This window comes from Gekko japonicus, unplaced genomic scaffold (assembly GCF_001447785.1).
Source record: "Gekko japonicus isolate JY-2015 unplaced genomic scaffold, Gekko_japonicus_V1.1 scaffold42, whole genome shotgun sequence".
NCBI lineage: Eukaryota > Metazoa > Chordata > Lepidosauria > Squamata > Gekkonidae > Gekko > Gekko japonicus.
In genome coordinates, this window is record NW_015165831.1 from 862,187 (window position 1) to 883,896 (window position 21,710).

Consider the following 21,710-nt stretch of genomic DNA (forward strand, 5'->3'; position numbering starts at 1 on the left):
TTTCCCTTAGAAACACAACCCACAGGGTTAAACAAAACAAGAAGTTAACATTTATTTATGGTATTAATGTAACACTGAAGAAAGTATGGTGGAAGTTATAATGTTAAGCTCCCACTGAGCTTTTGAACTTTCCCCCTATTCCTGCAATTGAGATCCTTTGCTACAAATTGACTCTTTTCAGTCAGCTCTAAGCAGCAATTCTCCACAGTTTCACTTATCTGAAGAAGTGAGCAGTGTCTCATGAAAGCTGATACCCTGCCACAAAGTTTTAGTCTTTATGGTGCTACTGGACTCTTGATTGAATTTCACTCAGGCAGACATCCTCTTTCCCCTCTCACCCCCCCTAACTCCCAGCTTCGCTCTTGACTGCTGTCTTTCCCCAACATTCCATCAGCAGTGATTGATCACTGTTAGGGAGAGGGTGGAACCGACACAGCGATCACACACGCGAAATAATCCACCTTCAGTGCACTTTCCAACTGGATTTTACAGTGTGAACTGGCAAAATCCAATTTGAAAGTGCACTGAAAGTGGATTATCTTCTTCATGGTCATCTGTGCAGTCACACCTATGGGATCCAGTGTGCCTGCTCTGATCCGATCGGTGTTGTACAAAGCTCACAGTGGGATTTTTCGCGCCTCCATCCTGAGTCTGCGCGGGAACCCCAACTGCGCATGCCCACGGGGGTGGAGCGTGGACATCCTGCCAGTTCTTCTCTGACCGCCACGCTGTTAGCAGCTAATCTGTCAGTCGGTGATTTTTGTCTCTTCCTCATGTTGGGATTCGTCTTTTTTCTTCGTTGTTTGTTCAGCCTAAAAAAGAGAGAGAGAAGAGTAGAAGAGGGGTGAGAACTTTCCGTTGGGTCTTCGGACTCCCCCTCCCCTTCCTTCCTCCCTCTTTCCTTCCCTCACGTCTGAGGAGAATTTTTATGGATAAGAAGAGGGGGTGTTTCAAGAGGTGTGTCTCATGTGGCAGTAAATTGACTCTTCAGGATGGACACACTCTCTGCATTCTCTGTCTGGGGGAATCTCATCATCCGGAGGGTTGCGCTTCCTGTGCGAAATTCTCTAATCAAACGCGCAAGAACAGAGCAGCTAGACTTAAGGTAGCCCTTTGGGAATCGGCGTTAGACCCTCCGAAACCAACTATGTCGACCGAACCCCCTCCGAAATCATCAATATCGACTGAACCTCCTCCGAAATCATCAATATTGACCGAACCCCCACTGAGATTGTTCATGTCGATGCCATCGACATCGAACCCTCCTCGGCCGGGCAAGTCCACTTCTGATACAAGGGCAGTTCCTTCTAAGAAGCACACTTCTAAGTCCGCTTCTAAGGAGAGATCAGGCTTGATTTTTCTCTAGGACCAACTTTTATCTTTTTGGTGGGCCACAGTATTCATAACACTCTCCTCCCACACCGTGCTTTAAAAGAAGCAACTTTCTTTTTGTCATCTTTCCAAGGCACAGCACAGCATAATGAAGAAAGGGGGTTAAAAAGGCAGGGGACAAAGGTGGTTACAAAGGGAGCTCATATGTACAAGAGTGCAATAGATGCCTGTCTCTTATAGAGGTGCCCACCTGCTTGATATAGGGCATCAATATTACAATAACTAATGATTTGTGCATACAATCGTAACGAAACAGTTCCTTGAAGGTGATTGCAAGCAGATTCATAACACAGGCAAATCTGCCCCCCCCTGGTGAAACGAAGGCACAGTTGCAGATTTCAGACATTGAGCACTGGCAGTTTTTACCACCTGAGTGAGCACTTGTACAGCCGTTTTGTGGCAGACTATTAAACAGGGCTAGCCAGCCTAGAAAGTTCTGTGTACAAGTGGGCATTATAAACTAGTTCATCTTTCCCCACAGGTTTTAAAATCAATTTTAACTACAGACTTGACATCTGTGTGTGCTTCATGTGAAGTGCGTGATAAGGGATCTCAGTTTTATATTTACAGGTCAGCAAGGCCTGATCGACACAGGATGGCGAATCCAATAGTAGAATCCTGACTGAGAAGACCAAATGGGCTGTAAACCTCTTTCAGATTGTAGTGTGTCACATTTTTAATGCTCCCCTATGTAAAAAAATCCCTCCAGTTTAGAAAGGAGCACATTGAGAAGCCAGGTTCTAGCCCAGCCTTTTCCAAGCTGTGCTAGCTTTTCATATATAGGGAAATATTATCCATATACATGGTGAAATGTGAAAAATGTGATCTCTTCCCTGCAGTTTGAAGTAGTACAATCTCCTCTGCCACCTCATTCCCACCTTATGTTTACTATATGTATAGACCAGATCGAAGTCATTTCTAGCAAATTATTTCTTTTTCAAAGATCAACAGACCACACACACCCTTTCAGTGGCTTCATTTCCCTTTTTATCTCCTTTTCAGATAGATACTCCCCTACATACGTGAATGCCTTGGAGCATAAGAAGACCGTGTTTATTTCATGTGGAGGAGAGCATACTGCAGTTCTTTCAAAGGTTGACTTTAAAAAAAGAAAGAAATCCTTGGTTTATTAATATGTTTACATTCTCACACACCTTCTCTCTCACATTCCTCTTTGAGAGCTTATCTAGAAGTTTTTAGAAGCCAAATATGCCTGATGCCATCATAACATCACTGTATCAGTGAGTTCCATAGGTTAATTGTCCACTGTTTTAAAAAACAACAAAGTTTCTAGACCTTGTGACTACGAAAATAGCATTATAAGTGTGTGAGCTATGCCTGGGGAGATTTCAGAAGATGAAAAGGATGAGTAGCATAATATCTCACATAGTCAAGAGGAAAGCCTTTTAAGCTCTGCGGTAACTCACTACCCCTCTCTGTGGTTGGAGAAACAGGATTGATCTGCAGATTTAAGCTTTTCTTGGCACAGAATTTAAAATACCTTGGTGCATAATGGTGATTTCTTTGCTTTACAGTACAGCACACCCACAGACTTGGTCACCCATGATCTCATAAACTTTTGCTTCCTCAGTTATATAACATGAGCTGGTTGGTATAGCTAGACTGGTAGTGGAAAGTGCCATCAAGTCACAGTTGACTTATGGTGACCTTGTAGGGCAGGGCTCCCCAATGTGGTGCCCGTGGGCATCATGCTGCCCGCTGAGACCTTTCCTGGTGCCCACCAAGTGTTTTTTAGGAAGTGGACAGCAGGGATAGGTCTGCCCATCATGGCTTCTGATTGACTACTGGAGATTTGATTGGCTGTGCAGATTTTCTTAAAATGGTGCTTTGGCAGCAGCGGCCACCACACCACAAGGATCTACCCTGTATTACAGAAGTTAAGCTGTGCCAGTCATTGTGTGGCTGGCTCTGCCTCCTGTTGTGCCCACCGTGCCATGTCAGAATTTCAAAGGTTGGGGGCCCCTGCCATAGGGTTTTTGAGCCAAGAGACATACAGAGGTGGTTTGCCACCATTGCCTGCCTCCACCTCACAACCTTGGTATTCCTTGGGGGACCCCCATCCAAATACTAGCCAGGGTCAACCCTGCTTAGCTTCTGAGATCTGACAAGATTGGGCTAGATCAGGATCCCAGATTCAAAACTCCACACTGCCGTGAAGCTCATTGAGTTACCATAAGCCAGTCATTCTCTTTCAGTCTAATGCATCTCACAGGGTTGTTGCTAAAGGAAGCCGCTGGCCTGAAGCCGCTTGGATAAGAGGCAGGATCAGGGCTATTTTTGGGCAGCAACGCACAGGAATGGAGTTCTGGCTGGCTCCCAAGTTGGCCACGCCCAGCAGGAACTCATTAGCATAATAGGCCACACCCAACAGCAGAAACTCATTAGGATTGGCTACATTAGGGGTGTGTGGCCTAACATGCAAAGGAGTTCCTGCTACCAAAAAAGGCCCTGGGTTTTGACAACAAACAAGGTAAACAGAATAACAAGCAAAAGGTGGGTGTGGCTGGATGACCACACTTCTGGTAACATGGGGGTGCGGCCTAATGTGCTAATAAGGTGTGCTGTCAGGGGTGTGGCCTAATATGCTAATGAGTTTCTGGTGTTGGGTGTGGCCTATTATGCTAATGAGTTCCTGCTGGGCTTTTTCTACAAAAAGAGCCCTGGGCAGGATTAAAGCCATCCGTGATGGGTGGGGTGGAGAATTTGCCCTTAAGTATGTCATGTTGATGTGTCTCTTTTCTGCCAAGGAGGGACTGGTCTGCACTTTTGGAGCTGGCTGCTATGGCCAGCTTGGCCACAACTCCACACGCAACGAGCTGTATCCACGTCTTGTGGCAGAGCTGTTTGGTGCTCGAGTGTCTGAGGTAGCCTGTGGGAGGTAAGAAAGCCACCGATCTTCCACATGGTTTATGTTGTCAAGGAGATGATTTTTTTACCAAGCTGAAAAGAGGGTAAAAATAGATTGGGGGAGGGTTGTCTTTTTGGATTTTGCTCCAGTATCCAACAGAGGCAATTTATGTAAGAGAAGCCCATGCAATTCATCCTTTGCTAGTGAAGATATGGGGCATCATGTACAGGGCAGCAGTAGCTGAGTCTCTTGAAAGTATGACTGCACTTGGACCATTCTGTTGCGATTCTTAATGTAATGTGTTATTTCCCTAAAACTCCATTTTGTCTATTGAACTTGCCATCCTGTCTGTGTGTCTGTCTCTCTCACAAACACACACACACACACACACACACACACACACACAGAGATTTCAAGCTGCCTTATACTGAATCAGACTAATGGTCCATCAAGGTCAGTATTGTTTACTCAGACAGGGAGTGGCCCTCCAGGGTCTTGGGCTGAGCTCTTTTACATCACCTATACCTGATCTTGTTACCCAAGATGCTGGGGATTGAATCTGCATCCAAAGCAGAGGCTCTTCCGCTGACCCACAGCCCCTTTCCTGCCTGCCGGCCAGCTTGAAAAACACATTTGTCTCTTTAAATCCCTTCTCCAAGCCAAGCCAGCTGGCATGGGGCAGGGGCTTGGATGACATATTTAAAGTTAAAGTTGCTTTCTTTCTTTGTTTTTCTCTCTTTCTCTCTTCCCCCTTCCTTCCTCCCCATCTATTTGCTTTCTTTCCACCTTTCTTTCTCTTTTTCCTCTCTTTCTTCCTTTTCCCCTTCTTTTCTTTCTCTCTTCCTTCCTTTCCCCTCCCCCCATCTATTTCCTTTCTTTGTTTCTCTCTCTTTCTTTCCACTTCTCTTTCTCTCTCTCTGATACAAATAAATATCATTATCAATATCAGTTTTTTCCCTTTTGTTTTTATTTTGGCAATTTCATTTAATGTTAATAAAAAGCAAATTTGCTTATTTTCCAATAAAAACATATGTGTGATATTTGTTCATGTCTTGTGGCTCTCAGACCTCTGATGTTTATTCTATGTAGCTCTTACGTTAAGCGAGTTTGGCCACCCCTGCTTGAGGCTGATCCTGCATTGAGCAGCAGGTTGGGCTAGATGACCTCTATGGCCCCTTCCAACTCTGTGATTCTATGATTCTAAAATTGCCTCCCCCCAGTGGCTGTAGTTTTTTAGCTTGCAAGGGCCTGTTTGAGCCAAAGGCTCTGAATATACATAATTTGCTTTACACCTATAAACAGATGGCACACCCTTGTCTATGTCCCAGACCTGGGAGAAGTCTACTCATTTGGTTCTGGATCCGAAGGACAACTTGGCAATGGGAGGAAGTGTGACCAGTTGATACCCCTTCCTGTTGATTTGACCAAGAGGGATAGGAAATTCAACCAGGGTAAACGATGCTTATAATCTTTATAAGCTGTGCTTCATGTTTGGCTCTGAATCAAGCACACTGTGAATTTAAGATCCATCCACACGTTAAAAAGCAACATTTATTTCTTTATTCATAGGCCACTTTTTAAATTGAAACTCAAGACGGATAATAAAACAGATTGAGCATTTGGATACACGGTTGCCATGCTAGTAGAGGCTTTGGGGCTAGGCGCAGAGATGGATTCTGTGCCCCACAGCAGCTTCATTGGCGACAGAACTGGTGTGAAAGTAATTTAAGATCATCTTTGGCACCCAGCCCAATTTAATGTATCTCGTTTGGGCAAGGAACATTATCAATTTAAAACCACATTTTTTCCTCATTACATAATTCACATAGATTACTCCAGTCTCAGAGCCTGAGTTCGCTTCCTGATGTACTTTGAGGTGCTAGGTTAAACTTTTATATTTATTTACAATATTTATGCCCCACCTTTCTGCCTTCATCAGAGCCACCAAGGTGGCTAACAAATTAAGAACATGTGTAATAAAACATATCTTAAAATCCATTTAAAAATACAACACCTAAAACCAAGCTAAATATACACACAGTACAATAAGATACATGTCAAAATGACAATTAAAACATAAGGCATGAGAGAGGGATCAATGAGGGAATTCCAGATAAAGCATGTTATAAGTTCTGCAAGAATGACCATGTTTGCATGTATCATGGCATGAGCTTCCATGTGCCAGAGCCCACTTCATCATATCACCAACTAGGTGTTTCTATAGCTGAGACACAACTCCTTGAATAATCCTTTGCTTTACTGTCTTATCACAGATGGGAGTGCTTCAGAGGAACAGATTAAAGTCATTGCTGGAGATAACCAAAGTATTGTGATTTCTCTGAAGGAAAAGGTCAGTAAAAGCTTGGTGGGCTGGCAGTTCCAAATTGGGATCAAAATTCCAAAGGTGCCTATTGTAGTTGTCATGAGATAGTCCCAACTGAAAATAAAAATATAATCTTCAGCGCATCTGTAGCAATTTGACATAGTTTTAAGTCAGATGTGTGCTTACGACAGGGAATGCTCAGTTTCAGGCATAAAAATCACTAGATGTGGGCGTGGCAAGGGGAGTCGTATCCCATCGCCATTCAAGTAACGGACAATATCTGACATCCAACAGAGGTCGGTGTCCCATATCTAACAAGATTCCACATAGCAGTTATTCACTATTAATCAGTCTGTAGAAAATCATGAAAATGGGCACAAAAATATATTGTATTCAGACTGGGGAAACCTGCAGTATAACTGTTTTGCAGCAAGGCGTTTATTGTGCTACAAATTGGTTGTCTTTAATGGTCCATAGTTTGCCTTATCATTTGGTTGCAACAGCCAGTTTTGATGTGCTTTAATGCCATAAATGTCTACATGGTCAGGGATAGGGAGAGAGATCAACAAAATGCAAGGAGGCATATCCAGTCTGGGTTTCAATCACCTGTCCCCCGTGGAGAAACCTCATTAAGTTCTGGGGTCACTTCGTGTGTATTGTATTTGTTTTCTTCAGAATTCATATGCCAATTTAAACCGGACGCCTGCCAGAATAGAAGAGGAAGAGATAGATAATTGGGTTTCTGATTTGGACCATGACCGGTGGCAGAACATAAGACAGTACGTATCTACTCTGCTATGATTTCTACAACTATTGCAGCCAGATGTTTTTTATGGGATCAGTGTCTCTGCTGTTTCAATGTATTTGAAGAAGTGTGAGTAGTATACACAAAAGCTTATGCCTAGAAGTAAACTTGGTTGGTCTTAAATGTGCCACTGGACTCAAACTTTGTTCTAACGATATAATGTTCAGCATAGGCATAGCAGGTAGGTATAATGAACTGGGAGCAGAGGCTTCTGGCTTTCCAGGGAATCCACTGTCTGAAGTTGAGACCTAGCCCAGTAAGCTCCCACTTGGTTATATATATTCAGCCTGTGATGGTCCAGAGATTATTCAGCCAGACCATCCCGCAGTCCTTGTCTCTGTGTGCATCCTGAGCGGAGTTGGGCAATAAAATCAAGTAATATGACCAGCTGGCCTAGGAGCAGGGCAGGGTGCTAGGGAATAGCCAGAACCTTGTCAAAAGGTCGTATTTGGTTTATTACTTCAAGGGACAAGTTTGAAATACCCCCAAGTACATCTCGCAGTTGAGAAGTTCAAGCACAAACTTTACCAAACTGGAATCCAGAGGAACCAAAGCTGCCTTTGAGTCAGATTTGCAAAAGAATCACATGGTACCTCAAAGCCCTGTTCAGTGCAGAAGACAAAAAACTAAGTTTCATTTATTTATTTATTTATTTTATTGGGTTTCTATCCCGTCCTCCCCACGAACGGGCTCAGGGTGGCTTACATTTAAAGGAACTTATGTGTCAAAATATATTAAACATATAAAACCAGATAAAAACAAGATAAAGCAATCATATTATTACAATTTAAGTGCTTAGCATAGAATTGATCTTCCAATCACGTTAAAGATGGCATCCTGTAGATGGACGCAAGTCCCAATTCAGCCGTATCTGTCTCGTATGTTACTGTAGTTCGATCTCCATGTAGGGCCAACCAACCACCCCAGTGTTACTAACAGTGATAGTTGGTGGCAGTGTTCCCTTTAAGCTGAGTTAGTGTGAGCTAGCTCACAGTTTTTTAGCCTCCAGCTCAGCTCCTAATTAAAAGCCTGGCGGAAGAGCTCCGTCTTGCAGGCCTTGCGGAACTGTACAAGGTCCCGCAGGGCCCTGTTCTCCTCCGGGAGCTCATTCCACCAGGTAGGAGCCGCCATGAAAAGGCCCTAGCCCTGGTAACAATGAGCCTGGCCTCTTTGGGGCCTGGAATCACTAGCCGGTGTTGTGCCCCAAACCGTAGTGCACTGTGGGGTATGTGTGGGGAAAGGCAGTCCCTCAGGTATGTCAGACCCTGGCACTATTTGCTCAGCAAGACAGTACCTTCTGCCAGCTTTACATCAGGATCCAGCCCTCCTCACCAATGCCTCCTTAAACCCACATCTCCAGTAGAACTGACCTCAAGGACCAGAGTTGGAGAATACACACTTCAATCTGCATTTCAGCATGATTTCTTGTAGTCCCACCAGGCTCTAAATGCCCTAGTGAGAGGCAGAGTGGTGTGGTTAGAGTGCCAGTCTAGGGCTGGGGAGACCTGGGTTCCACACAGCTCTGAAGCTCATCAGGTGGTCTTGAGCCAGTTGGACCAGTCTACCTCATGGAATTGTTGTGAGAATGAAGTGGAGGCAGGGAAAGTCATATATGCCACCCTGAGCACCTTGATGGAAGAGTGGAATAAAAATATGAGATAATTGAGCCAGATACCTGGAAAGGCAGGATATAAATATAAATAATAAATAAAAAAAAATTCATGAGGAGAGGGAGGGAAAGATAGCCATGTGCTTGTCTCTTCTTTCCTCTCACAAGCCATTGGCTTGACAATGGTTGCTTGTGTCAAGCAGAGAATACGCTGTATGCACAAAGGGCTTTATTTTATCAGTTTTACCTCAGTGGCAAGTCCAGCTCCATTCTCAAGGCAATGACTTAAAGGCTCATTCTCTCTCTTTCTCTCTCTCTTTTTTCCCTTTTTGAACCAACAGGGACATTAAGCTGATCTTCTCATCGGCAGCCTGTGTCAATGGAAGCTTCCTGAAAAACAGGTAAATTACCGTTTTGTGAGGCTCAATCACATTGCAAGTGTTGACAGGACAAATTAACCATGGATCTAGCAAGCAGTTTGGTGGACCATAGGTCAACTCAGCAACAGCTTTTTTTATGTGTTTATAATATGTGTTTGTGTTGTTTTAAAAATATTTATGTGTTCATTCAGTGGAAAGTGCCATTAAGTCACAGCTGGCTAATGGCTACTCCATAGGGTTTTCAAGGAAAGAGTCAAAACAGAGATGGTTTGCCATTGCCTGCCTCTGCATAGCAACCTCGACTTGGAAGTCTCCCATCCAAGTACTAACCAGGGCTGACCCTGCTTAGCTTCTGAGATCTGACAAGATCAGGCTAGCCTGGGCCATCCAGGTCAGGACAGCGTGTTAATATTGTTTTAAGTGTTTTGGATGTATTTTAATTTTTTTAAATGCTTCAAATGTTTTAATGTTCACTGCCTTGGGGACTCTGAAATTGGGTGGAAAGGCAGCATAGAAGTGTTTAAAATTAATAAAATTTTGGTAATCTGGGAATAAAGCAGCCGGTAAAAATGGGTTTAAAAATGAACTCCCTCCCTATGTAATGCTAAATAAATTGGAACAAACCATGTCCAAGACCCAGGGATTATTTTAGCTTGCCGAGTGGGTTGAAGAAGCAGATGTACAGCTGAGTTCTGTGGACTGTAAGATTTCCAAAGTGAATGTGCCAAGACAGCAGCAGCAGCAGCAACAGAAAGACAGTTTAAAACCTTTTCCTAGGAAGCAAGACTTCACTCGATCCTCAGAACAAAAAGCCCTATAGTTTGGGAGTAGTGAACATAAGAAGAGCCCTGCTGAATCAGGCCAGGGGTCCGTTTAGTCCAGCACCCTGTTTCTCACAGTGGCCATTCAGTTGGCTTGGAGGGCCAACAAACAGGCCACAGAGACCAAGGCTTTCCCAGATGTCGTCTCCAAGCACTGGGTTTCAGAGACGTACGCTTCTGAATATGGAGTTTCCCTTTACTAATGGCTAGTAGCCATTGAGGGGCCTCTCCACGCATCTGTCTAACCCTCTTCTAAAGTCATCTATGCTCATGGCCATCATTACCTCCACTGGCAGTGAATTCCATAATTTAATTACTCATCGAATAAAGAGGTCCGTCCTGTACCTATTGCCCTCCTATTTTGTCTGTCCTGTATCTATTGCCCATCAACTTCACTGGGTGACCCCAAAGTCTAGTATTATGGAAGAAGGAGGGAGGGGGGAAAGCTCCCTTTGTCTGCTTCCTTCACCTCATGCATTACAAATCTCTGTCCTCTCTCTCCCTTCGCCTTCTTTTTTCTGAATGGAAGAAAAGGTCCCAAACTCTTCAGCCTTTCCCAATAGGAAAGGTGCTGCAATCCCCTGAAGTGAAGCTGCCTGTGCCTATTGCATAGGCATCCTTCCCTGTGTCACTGCACCCATGGCGTTGTTTTTCAGAACTGCATCTCTGTACCTCTACAGACCCAAGGATCTATAGGGTGCACCGCTTAGCCATAGGGTGGGGCAAGGAAAGGAGACAGATATAAAACAAGCATCCCTCCCCCAAGTACCTCCTCAAGTGCATGAGTTTGTTATTTATTACTGTTAATGGAAAACATTTGAAAAATAATAAATAATGTCGCCAAATAGGCACTGTAATGGTCACTGTTTTGTCCTATGATCAAGTCTTTTTATAGCATGCACTTAAAAAAATAGAAATTGTATGCTAGGATAACCCAAATTTTGCTTCAGGAAATTGTGGATTCTGTAGCCTGTGTAATGTATGCAGACATGTGTGTGTATATATACACTCTGTATACTGTAGAGAAACAGCACCAGTAGGAATCTGAGGCCCTAATCAATTCCGCAAAAGCAGTTGTTCCGCCCTCGGTCTCCCGTTTCTCCTGGCTGTACTGCTCAGTTTCCCACTATTTGCTGCGCGGCTGCATTTTGACCCGCATCTCCCACCAATTTCCCCTGCATCTTCTTGATTGTTAGTTTTTAGGATCAAGAAGACGCAGGGGAACTTGGGGGGAGATGCAGGTCAAAATGTAGCTGTGCAGCAAATACTGGGAACTGAGCAGTACAACCGGGGTAAACGGGAAACCGAGGGCAGAACAACTGCTTTTGTGGAATCGGTCCCTCTGTAGCTTTGGAGACTGTACGTGACATTGCACACTTCCTTTCAAGCCTCTGTTCACAACTCACTCTTCTCTTTTTTAAAAAAGCTCGACTAAGGAATTAGATTCTCAAGAGGATTGATTCTAAACCTGTTCTCTGTTTGCACACAATACGGCTTATGGCTTTAGCAGTTTGCATGCAGGAGGTTCCAAGTTCAATCCCTGTTGTAGACAGTTAAGGAATCCCAGGGAATGTTAGGAAAGGCCTTTCTCTGCCTGAGGCCTGGAGAGCCGCTGCCAGTCATAGTAGGCAGTACTGAGCTAAAGGAATCACTGCTCCGACTTGATGTGAGATAGCTTCATATGTTCAGAGTTCTGCTCATGCAAGGAAAAAAGCTGAGGGCCAAGCTAGATCTTAGAAGGTATGCCAGGGTTGCCAATCCCCAGTTGGGGGCAGGGGATCCCCCGGTTTGGAGCCCCTCCCCCTACTTCAGGGCTATCAGAAAGTGGGGGGTGGGGAGAAATAACTGCTGGGTGCTCCACTGTATCCTATGGAGACTGTTCCCCATAGGGTAAAATGGAGAATCAATCCATGGGTTTCTGGGGCTCGGGGGGGGGGGCTTGTTTTTTGAGGTAGAGGTACCAAATTTTCCAATTTTGTGAGGATCAATCACATTGCAAGTGTTGACAGGACAAATTAACCATGGATCTAGCAAGCAGTTTAGTGGATCATAGGTCAACTCAGCAACAGCTTTTCATGTGTTTATAATATGTGTTTGTGTTGCTTTAAAAATATTTATGTGTAATCTGTGTAATTTATGTGTAATTTGTAATCTGCTGTTCTTTTTTCAGTCAAGATCAACACTTCAGAACATCTCAGGAGGTTGCTTCTAATGGAGGGAAAGCATTTAAAAGGATCGTGGTCCCTTTCAATGCAACGGCAGCTCATCTGGAACTCGCTTCCTCTTCCAGAGGCTCCTGGTGAGTTCCCTGTCTGCTTGTCAGCCTCACCTGGCAACCCTTAGGTATGCTACTTCACTGTGAGGAGTCAAAGCTATCTAAAATGCCATGGGGGCCCAATTTAGATTAAGACTGCAGTGCAGGAGATAGAGGGGCTCCTCCTCCCCTCTCCACCATTTCCTGCCCTGAAACGGTGCCCTGGGGAATGTGGAGCTCCACCTATACTGACCCCAAGGGCATTTTCAAACGGATCCACTCTCAGGAATGGCAGCTACAGTATGGCTGTGAGTCCCCATGGGGCCAGAACCAGTGTTTGGACCAGGCAGTGCTGTATGTCTCCTTGCAGGGGACAGTCCCCAGAGTCTGCGGATGTGTCATGTGGGGTGGTCCAAAGATTGTTTTGTGGGTGCAGCCTGGCCCCAGTGTCTGCCTGTGTGATTGTCCTGGGGCACCACACTTTGGAGCAGCTGGCACAAGAACCGTGCTTTGGACCAGGAAACAGGATATATCTTCTTGAAGGGGAGAGTCCCCTGAACCTGGGGGTGTATGATATGTGGTGTTCCAGACCTTATTTTGGGGTTCAGAACTGTCCAACTCTCCTCAGTATTTATGGATGAATTCATGAATAAGTCAAATAAGGAATGAATAAGGAACTGCGAATAAGGAACTAAGGAGTTTGGCCATAATTCAGAGGTTTCAGACCAAAGGGGTGTTTTAAGTTCCTCCTGTGTTCTACCTAGGGCCCCAAATGGCTAATGGCTACAAAATCTAAAAGCATTTACCACACAAAGCTAATACAAAATAACATATACCTCAACTACAGTGGCATTCTTATGGTTGCTGTGGAGTTCTCTTCACACCCATAGCTGAGCAAACATTTTTATAGTTTCTCCATAAACAAGGAATTGCAATTTGTAATCTTCTTTTATTTTTTCAGTCAAGATGAACACTTCAGAACATTTCAGGGGGTTTCAGGTATCAACATGTCCGCTGTGCTCCTTTTCTCTGACAAGATTGCAGAAAAGCCTAAAGTCTGCACACAGGTAAGAAAGGGCATGGAAATCTCACATAATGTGCAGAATAAAATGGCGTTTCTCAGTATTTTTTTTGTCTCCACCAAATGCTAAAGGAATCTGACCTGGTTTTGCAGGCAGCCGTGCTGGTCCAGAAATAAAAAAAATGTTTTAGGACCCACCACGACGACTCAAATCTGCTTGAACACTTTTGAGGTTACCAGAAATCTTCATAAGCTGCATATTAAAGAACAAAACAAAAGGGGGCAGGGAGAGAAAATAGATGTTTTTGGATTATGCTGTACCTTGTGATCAACCTTATTGCCACAAAATGGTGTGAATTAAATGTTCCGTTGCTGCATTACATTACGTTTTCCCTCTTTCTTCAAGGTGATGAATGCTGTTGAAAAGCTTGTACAGTCCCTGCATTCCTCCGCTACATCCCCTGAAGCACTCAGAGTCTTTGTCATCATTCCTCTAATCATACGAAAGCAGGACCTACAGTCGGACTCTCTGCTTAACCAGTTGGCACAGGCTGTCATGGAACTTCAGCCGGAAGGCAGGCAAACCCTTGGTAAGGAAGGGGTTGGTAGCACATTCTGGCTACAGGGCCCCAAGGAAAGGAAGACCACAGAGAACAATTCTCTAGGAGTGGTCTGCTGGCAGCAGTACATAACCAGCTCAGTATCAAAGAAGAAGAGATTGGATTTATACCACTACCCAAAGGTGTCTCAGAGCGGCTTACAAACTCCTTTCCCTTCCCCTCCCCACAACAGACACCCTGTGAGGTCGGTGGGGCTGAGAGAACTCTGACAGAAACTGCTCTTTTTTTCAAGAACAGCTTTTATCAGAACTACGGCTTGCCCAAAGTCATCCAGCCAGGTGCACGTGGAGGAGTGGGGAATCAAACCCGGTTCTCCCAGATTAGAGTCCGCGCACTTAACCACTACACCAAACTGGCTCTCTTCCTTTACAGAATCTCTGTGGTCCAATTTAGATGTCCCCTTCTTCAAGGATCTAGTGGACATCTATCAAAGACTTTCCAGTGCCAAAATATCTTCCTTCATTGAGAAGATGAGATCTTTAGAGATGCAAAACAGACATAAGTTCTTCCCTTGGACTCTTATGACTCTACAGGTGCTATATAAGGTAGGTGAAACCCTTGAAATGAAGCCCCAAGGCATTTGCACTGTTGCTGAAACATAGCATTGGTGGGAACTAGGCAAGTTCTTCTTGGCTGTTCTTCCCAACTGTGCTTTTCCTAGCGCCATGCAGTGGTGGCTGGGTGGGGACCACATCTCGAAGTTCTATAGCATTCTCCCCAAGCCTTGACCTCAACAAAAAGGCCACCTTTGATGCAAAAGGAGGAGGAGATTGGAGTTATACCCCTCCCTACACTATCCGAAGGAGTCTCAGAGCGGCTTACAAACTCCTTTCCCTTCCCTTTCCCACAACAGACACCCTGTGAGGTAGGTGGGGCTGAGAGAGCTCATTCGAGGACTGCTTGCGAGAGAACAGCTGAGAGAACTTGTGACTGACTCAAGGTCACACCAGCAGCTGCATGTGGAGAAGTGGGGAATCAAACAAGGTTCTCCCAGATTAGAGTCCACGCTCCTAACCACTACACCAAACTGGCTTGGCCCCTTTCCCAAGACAGCCAAAGTGTCGCAGATCCATTTGTCAACGGCTGAACAATGCAAGCCTGAGAAGTTACTGCAACCATTTCAGCAAATAACTTACTGTTACATCCTTGGAAAAATAACTGTGAATCATTAGATGCTTGCCCAGAAATAATAGCAATAATAGTAGTAGTAGTAAGTAAAGAAATAAAGAAATAAAAAGTAGTATAATAAGAGTTGAAGATGATTATGAGAACCAGGTAAAAGTGAAAACATTTGTCGGTATATTGGATTAAAAGGTGGGTTGAGCAATTTTTGAGGGAAACTGCTTTCTTCCATTTTTACCTCTTTGTTGTGCTTCTGAATCACTGTGGCGTGCTGTTAAATATGTCCATCATGCTTCCTGAAATGCTACTTCCCTCGTGCGCTTTTTGCTGCACGATCTTCCTTATCCTTTCCCCATCCCCCAAACATTCTAAGTTGAGCACTATAGTGCTAAACCAATATAGCACTTCAGTGTTACGGTGGCACCATTGAGATGCCTTGACTTCATTGAGAGACTAAGGCCCCGGTCACACGGGCAGGAAACTGCGGGGGAGAAGCGTGGCTGTTTGCCCTGGGGCAAACTACTGCGCAGTTACTCGAGCAGACCTCCCGTGGAGGTCCTGTGGAGGTACCGTGGAGGTTCCATTGCAAGGGAGAGGTGCTGATCACAGGACAAGCCGGCGCGCAACAAAGAAGCGCGCGCCGCGGCAAAATGTTTTGTTTTTGTGTGTACACGACTAATGTGCATGCTCCATTGGGTGCGTGTGCGCATCCACAGAGACATGGACAAAAAAAACAACACCTTATTTGCAAGGGGACATGGGCGGGCGCCGGATGCCACCGGAAATGCGATCAGACGCCCGCCCTTGCCCCGCAGTTTCCAGAAACTAGTACCTCCAAGGTACTAGTTTTTTGCCACGCAGTTTTGGCTGGAAGCCTCGGTTGTGCCACGGGAGTGCTACGCTTCCCAGATGTGCTGGTGAGATCGCGCCCGGAAACTCCGCCTGTTTTCCGTCTCACTTGTGTGGCTTCTGTTCCGTGTTACCGCAGCCTATATTGGTTTAGTGCTACCGTGCTCACCTTAGAACGTTCAGCGGGGGGGAAAGGGTAAGGAAAATCGCATGGGGGGGAAAGTGGCACAGTTTGAAATGGCCATAGCGCTTCAGAGACGCCTCATTAACGGGATGAAGTTTGCTGTATGAAACCCCCGTCCCTGTATTGCTTTATTCAGAACTGGGCCAACAACGAGTAACATCTGTTTTAGAATGGTAATGTGAAAGGGGCCTTCATTTCCTTCTGTCTGTTTTCCTTCTGTCTGTTTCCATGTTTCAATCAGTAACTTGATGTTCCAAATAGGTCACATAGGGGGCTGCCACACGTAGTGTCCATTAGGGATGGGCAAGGAACAACCCACGGTCCTGATTTTGTTATGGACCTGGGGCTGGTTCGCAGTCCAATTCTCCAGTCCATGCATTTGCATTTTCAACGGACTGCCCAAGGACCACGATTTTTTTAGGCGGCCCGTTTGGTCCATGGGAGCGGTCCGTGGGCTAGACAACCCAAAAGATGATTATAAGCCGCTCTGAGACTCTTCTTCTTCTGGAACTTGTCCATATGAAAGGTGTTGAGTTAACATGTGGTCTTTGTTTTATGTTTGGACTGTTGGTTTAACGTTAGTGTTTTTATTTGATTTATTGTGCAATGCTTTGTTTTTGATACAAATTCATCTTTATTATTGTTATTAGATAATATCTTCATTAGTTGTTTTTATGTTTGGTGGGTTTTGTAGGTAAATTGCAGGACTGGTTTCAGGATCCAGGAAAAAAACTTCTATGTTCCTGAAGTGAAAAAAATGCTGCGTCCTCCCAAATTGAACTTCAGACAAAATCCTGAACAAGTAAGTATTTATTTCGCCCTCCCCAAAGGCTCAGGAAGATCGCGTACAACATTGTACAACATTGAACAAATGTACAGCTGTCCTGGGTGGGTCTTATTGTGTTGAGGTTCAGATTTCCAACATAGTTCTCAAAGCAAAAACAGTTTACTGTGATACCCAGTGATCCAAGCCGGCAAATGCGTGAAGCATAAAAACAGCTGCTGGAAGCAAAACAAAGCATAGCTGCCGGACGAGCAGCTTGGCAACCGGCCATTATAGACATCGTGTTGTGCTACATTCTTCATTTCAGCATTGACTGAGTTTCTGTATATTTATTTTCATTTTGATTTTTGATTCATTTGCAATTGTGGGTTATATAGTGATTGAAGGGGTGCTCCTTTGGAGGTTTGATATATTTTGTTGGAGGTGTTTTCAGTATGATATGATATTTATATAAATTTACATGTTTAAGGTGTGTCTGCTACTCCTCTGACAGCTCTTCAGATACTTAAAGAGAGGGAATCATGTCCGCCCTCAACCTCTTCTTCTCCAAACAAAACATTCCCAAGTCCTTCAGTTGCTTTAATGTTATCAACCTGCCCAAACTACTTACTTATTCAAATATTTATATCCCACTTTTCCCTATGACTAAAGGCAGCTTACAATAATACTGAAAAGCATAATAGGGATGTGCAAAAAAAAATCATTTTTTCCCCTCTGGCTCAATTATAGCCTATGGGGACCATTATATTCAATGGGTCCCATAGGCTATAATGGATAATTGATCCGTGGGTATTTGGGACTCTCGGGGGGCTGTTATTTTAGGTAGAGGCACCAAATTTGCAGCATAGCTGCTGGTGCCTCTACCTCAAAAAAAGCCCAAGTTTCAAAAAGATTGGACAAGGGGGTCCAGTTCTATGGGCCCCAAAATGAGGTGCCCCTATCCTCAATTGTTTCCTAGAAGCTTGGTTGTGAGCAGAACAGAACTCCTCTGAGCTGGCCTCTGAAATGTTGTGCACTGTCGCCCCCTAGTGTAACTTAGAGAAAACTATGCTACCCACCTGAATCTAGCTGAATCTAGGCAACCTGTTAGGCACCTGATCTTAACGTGTGCTAAATATTTCACTTTTCTATTATATTTGTAAACAGATAGAGAAAAGAATTTCCTCAAAGTTCTGTGAACTGACGGTAAGGGTGACACTTTTCTCATGCTTAGGTTTGCCTTATTAGTGTCAAATATTGGTTGGACCTCTTCATATACCAGCCTAATTGTGTCTTCCAACATACTTTTACGTGATCTGGAAGAAAGGTAGCTCATGGGGGAACATTTTGATGGCGTTACTGTGCCCGTAGTAGCAAAAGTAAGACTGTACACTTCACCAGATCTTCCTGTCCTCTTTTTCTTGTTCTGTTGAAGTGCTCACAGTGGTACCTGGCGTACCCTCAGAGGTCACTAGCTCAGTAATATCTCAGACCTTGGGACCATCATGGAGACGTTCTCTAGATTCTAAGCACTAGTCCGTTCCTTCTCAGAGATACCTAACTTGCTAGGTAGATGACTGTTTGGCTTTCTCTGAGTGACCTTTGAACTTCTGCCTCAACCTCTCATGAGCTCCACTGTTGCCCCCATGGGCTGCTTTCAACGTGATCTGGAAGAAAGGTAGCTCATGGCGGAACATTTTGATGGTATCTCCAGAAATTAAACGTTACTGTGCCCGTAGTAGCAAAAGTAGGACTGTACACTTCACCAGATCTTCCTGTCCTCTTTTTCTTTTTCTGAAGAGCTCACAGTGGTACCTGATGTACCCTCAGAGGTCACTAACTCAGTAATATCTCAGACCTTGGGACCATCATGGAGACGTTCTCTAGATTCTAAGCACTAGTCCGTTCCTTCTCAGAGATACCTAACTTGCTAGGTAGATGACTGTTTGGCTTTCTCTGAGTGACCTTTGAACTTCTGCCTCAACCTCTCATGAGCTCCACTGTTGCCCCCATGGGCTGCTTTCAGAGTTAAACACATGAAAAAGCAGAGGGGTTGTTCATATATTGGACTTTTAAGGACAGGATTTCTACTGATGGGTGATTTCAGAAACTATCAAACACTGGAAGGTGGGAAGGTGGTCATCTGTCTCTACTGCCGTTTTTGAGACAGCGAAACAAAAGCACTAATGTATGAATTATGGTCAAATGCATTTCACGTTCTTACAGCCAAAGGGTGTTCAATACAGGATACGGAGAAAGCAGCATTCCTGTGTTTCTGACGCCCTTTTTAGATCTGATTTTAAAATGTGTGTGTGTGTGTCACTTTGCAGATTAATTTTCCCTCTGTCATTTCAGTATGCTTTGGACATTCTCACTCTGGTCCCTTGTGTCTTGGATATGGAAGCAAAGATTCTACTGCATAATCTAGACTGCCATATGTCCTGTGGTATGTACACCTGGGTAGGTACATCCCCACAGATGCCTAACATGATTGCAAAACATGCCAGATTATTGACCTACTATTTGTGTCCTTGTAGCCAAACCCTACAGTCACACAATTAGTTGTGAGGAGACATCATCTGGTGCAAGACACATGGCTGTGTATCAGGAATATGCAAGACAACCAGTTCCAGCACTTCCTCAAAGTAAGAAATTACACTTCACTTCTTCTGACCAAGCTTCAAAACATTCATGCCTTGTGGTGCATTCCAGTGAAATTTTTCACAAGTAGGTAGCACAGGCTCCCGTTGTCTGCAGGAAAGGTTTGGTGTAGAAATATTTTAAATAGATACATGCCACAATTTCCAGTTTATTGTTCCCAATGCTTGACTGAGATGCAGCAAAGCTTTAAGTCTAAGAACCATCTCAGACATCAGTTACATTTGGCACAGCTACATTGACACATCTTTGGTGTTTAGCTGAGGAAAGAGCTCCAATCCAATTCCTATCTGGTGTATTTAACCCTGTTGAAATCAATGGGGACAAGTTAGTTGTCACTTGACCCGAACAGGATTTAAGTGAGATTATGGACAGCCAGTGTGGTGTAGTGGTTAAAGAGTGTCAGACTAGTGCCTGGGAGACCCAAGTTTGAATCCCCATTTGTGTCATGGAAGCTCGCTGGGTGACCTTGGGCCAGTCACCCTCTCTCAGACTAACGAACCTCACAGGGTTGTTGCAGTGATAAAATGGAGGAGAAAAAGATAAGTCACACTGGGTCCACATATGGGGAGAAAGGTGGAGTATAAATGAATTAAATAAATAACTTCAGTTAGATTGGGGGCAAAGATCTGGGTCTGTAGGCACCCAGTGGATTGTACAAGGAATCCTTGATCCTTCGTGACTCCCCCAGATGGTGTCCACCAGTGTTCCCTCTAAGCTGAGTTAGTGTGAGCTAGCTCAGTTTTTTAGCCTCTGGCTCACACATTTTCATCTTAGCTCAGGAAGGATGGCTCCAGAGCAAACTAATTTATGCCGTAGCCAAATTGCTCGCTCACAACTTTAATGCCGGTAGCTCACAGAGAAGAATTTTTGCTCACAAGACTCCACAGCTTAGAGGGAACATTGGTATCCACCATATATTCCCAAGGACAGCTGTCGTGGGAAGGTGCTTTTCGTGGCGGTGTTCAGCTTTGCAGATGGGTGTATTGGCAGAAGCAATTCTTAAGTCTTCCACGAGAACCAGGGTGGAGGGCTGCCTAAGAGGAAGAACTTTACAAGGAGAGATTGGTGGGAGATTTCATCATCTGTATCCATCACAGTGTGACAGATAGGGCTTGGCTAGTATTTTCCATTGTGACCCCTGACAGAATTCCTCTGATCCAGGTGGCAGATCATAATTTAGCAAAATACTCATAGCAGAGGTGGGATATCTGTGCACGAGTCGACGTTTGAATGTCTGCGCAGGACTCAAGTTCTCATACTTGGGATAGCATTTGTCGTCGTCCCCCCCCTTCCACTGGAACAATGTAAGCCCAACAATTGTTTGGGAAAGGATTCTTAATTCTGAGTCTCTTACGTATAATGCCCAGGTTTCTGCATTTTGTAAGAAAGGAAATCCCAGTCTGAACCTGTGCACGTTGCCTTGTGAGACTGATGGATTTCCAGTCTGTGTGGTTTAACTTGGTACCTTCCATGAAGACAGATTCAGGTGGGGGTAGCTGTGTTGGTCTGACTCAGCAGAACAAAGTTTGAGTCCAGTGGCACCTTTAAGACCAACAAAGTTTTATTCTGGGCATAAGCTTTCATGCACACTGGACCGTGGGAGAAAACTCGCCGCTTGGAGAACGTGCCCGAAGGGATTGGTTCACTCACCGCCTGGGGAGGGTGCTTAAAGGGACCGATCCCTTTGGGCACCTTCTCCGAGCAGCGAGTTTTCCCCTGCAGCCTGGGAGCCCCGGGAGTTGCTGTGCCATGCAGAGCACATTGCTCCGTGCAGCACAGAAGATCCTGGGCTTCCTTCCTCTTCTACAGTCCAGTTTAAGCCAGGCTGCAGGAAAAGGCTTTATCCAGATGGCCTGACTCTTAACTGTCGGGCCCTCCTCCACACTGGGCCTTGTCTGAAACAACAGGAACACTGACAGGCATACAAGTACAACTGTTTACACCTCTAAGGAATGCCATGATGCAGAGGCCGGCAATGGTAAACCTTTTGCCTTGAAAACCCAACGGGGTTGCCATACGTCAGCTGTGACTCGATGG

General features: G+C 44.7%; 1 protein-coding gene across 1 annotated transcript in view; it reads left to right on the plus strand.

Annotated features, from left to right (window-relative positions):
• Nucleotides 1-21,710, plus strand: part of LOC107110117 (E3 ISG15--protein ligase HERC5-like) — a 49,168-nt gene that overhangs the window by 8,090 nt on the left and 19,368 nt on the right. The window contains 13 exon segments of the mRNA XM_015410842.1: nucleotides 2,395-2,486; nucleotides 4,161-4,291; nucleotides 5,564-5,712; nucleotides 6,535-6,611; nucleotides 7,260-7,363; nucleotides 9,340-9,414; nucleotides 13,433-13,520; nucleotides 13,881-14,064; nucleotides 14,467-14,639; nucleotides 16,944-17,051; nucleotides 18,180-18,218; nucleotides 19,368-19,472; nucleotides 19,550-19,657. Coding sequence (XP_015266328.1) covers nucleotides 2,395-2,486; nucleotides 4,161-4,291; nucleotides 5,564-5,712; nucleotides 6,535-6,611; nucleotides 7,260-7,363; nucleotides 9,340-9,414; nucleotides 13,433-13,520; nucleotides 13,881-14,064; nucleotides 14,467-14,639; nucleotides 16,944-17,051; nucleotides 18,180-18,218; nucleotides 19,368-19,472; nucleotides 19,550-19,657 — 1,433 coding nt within the window.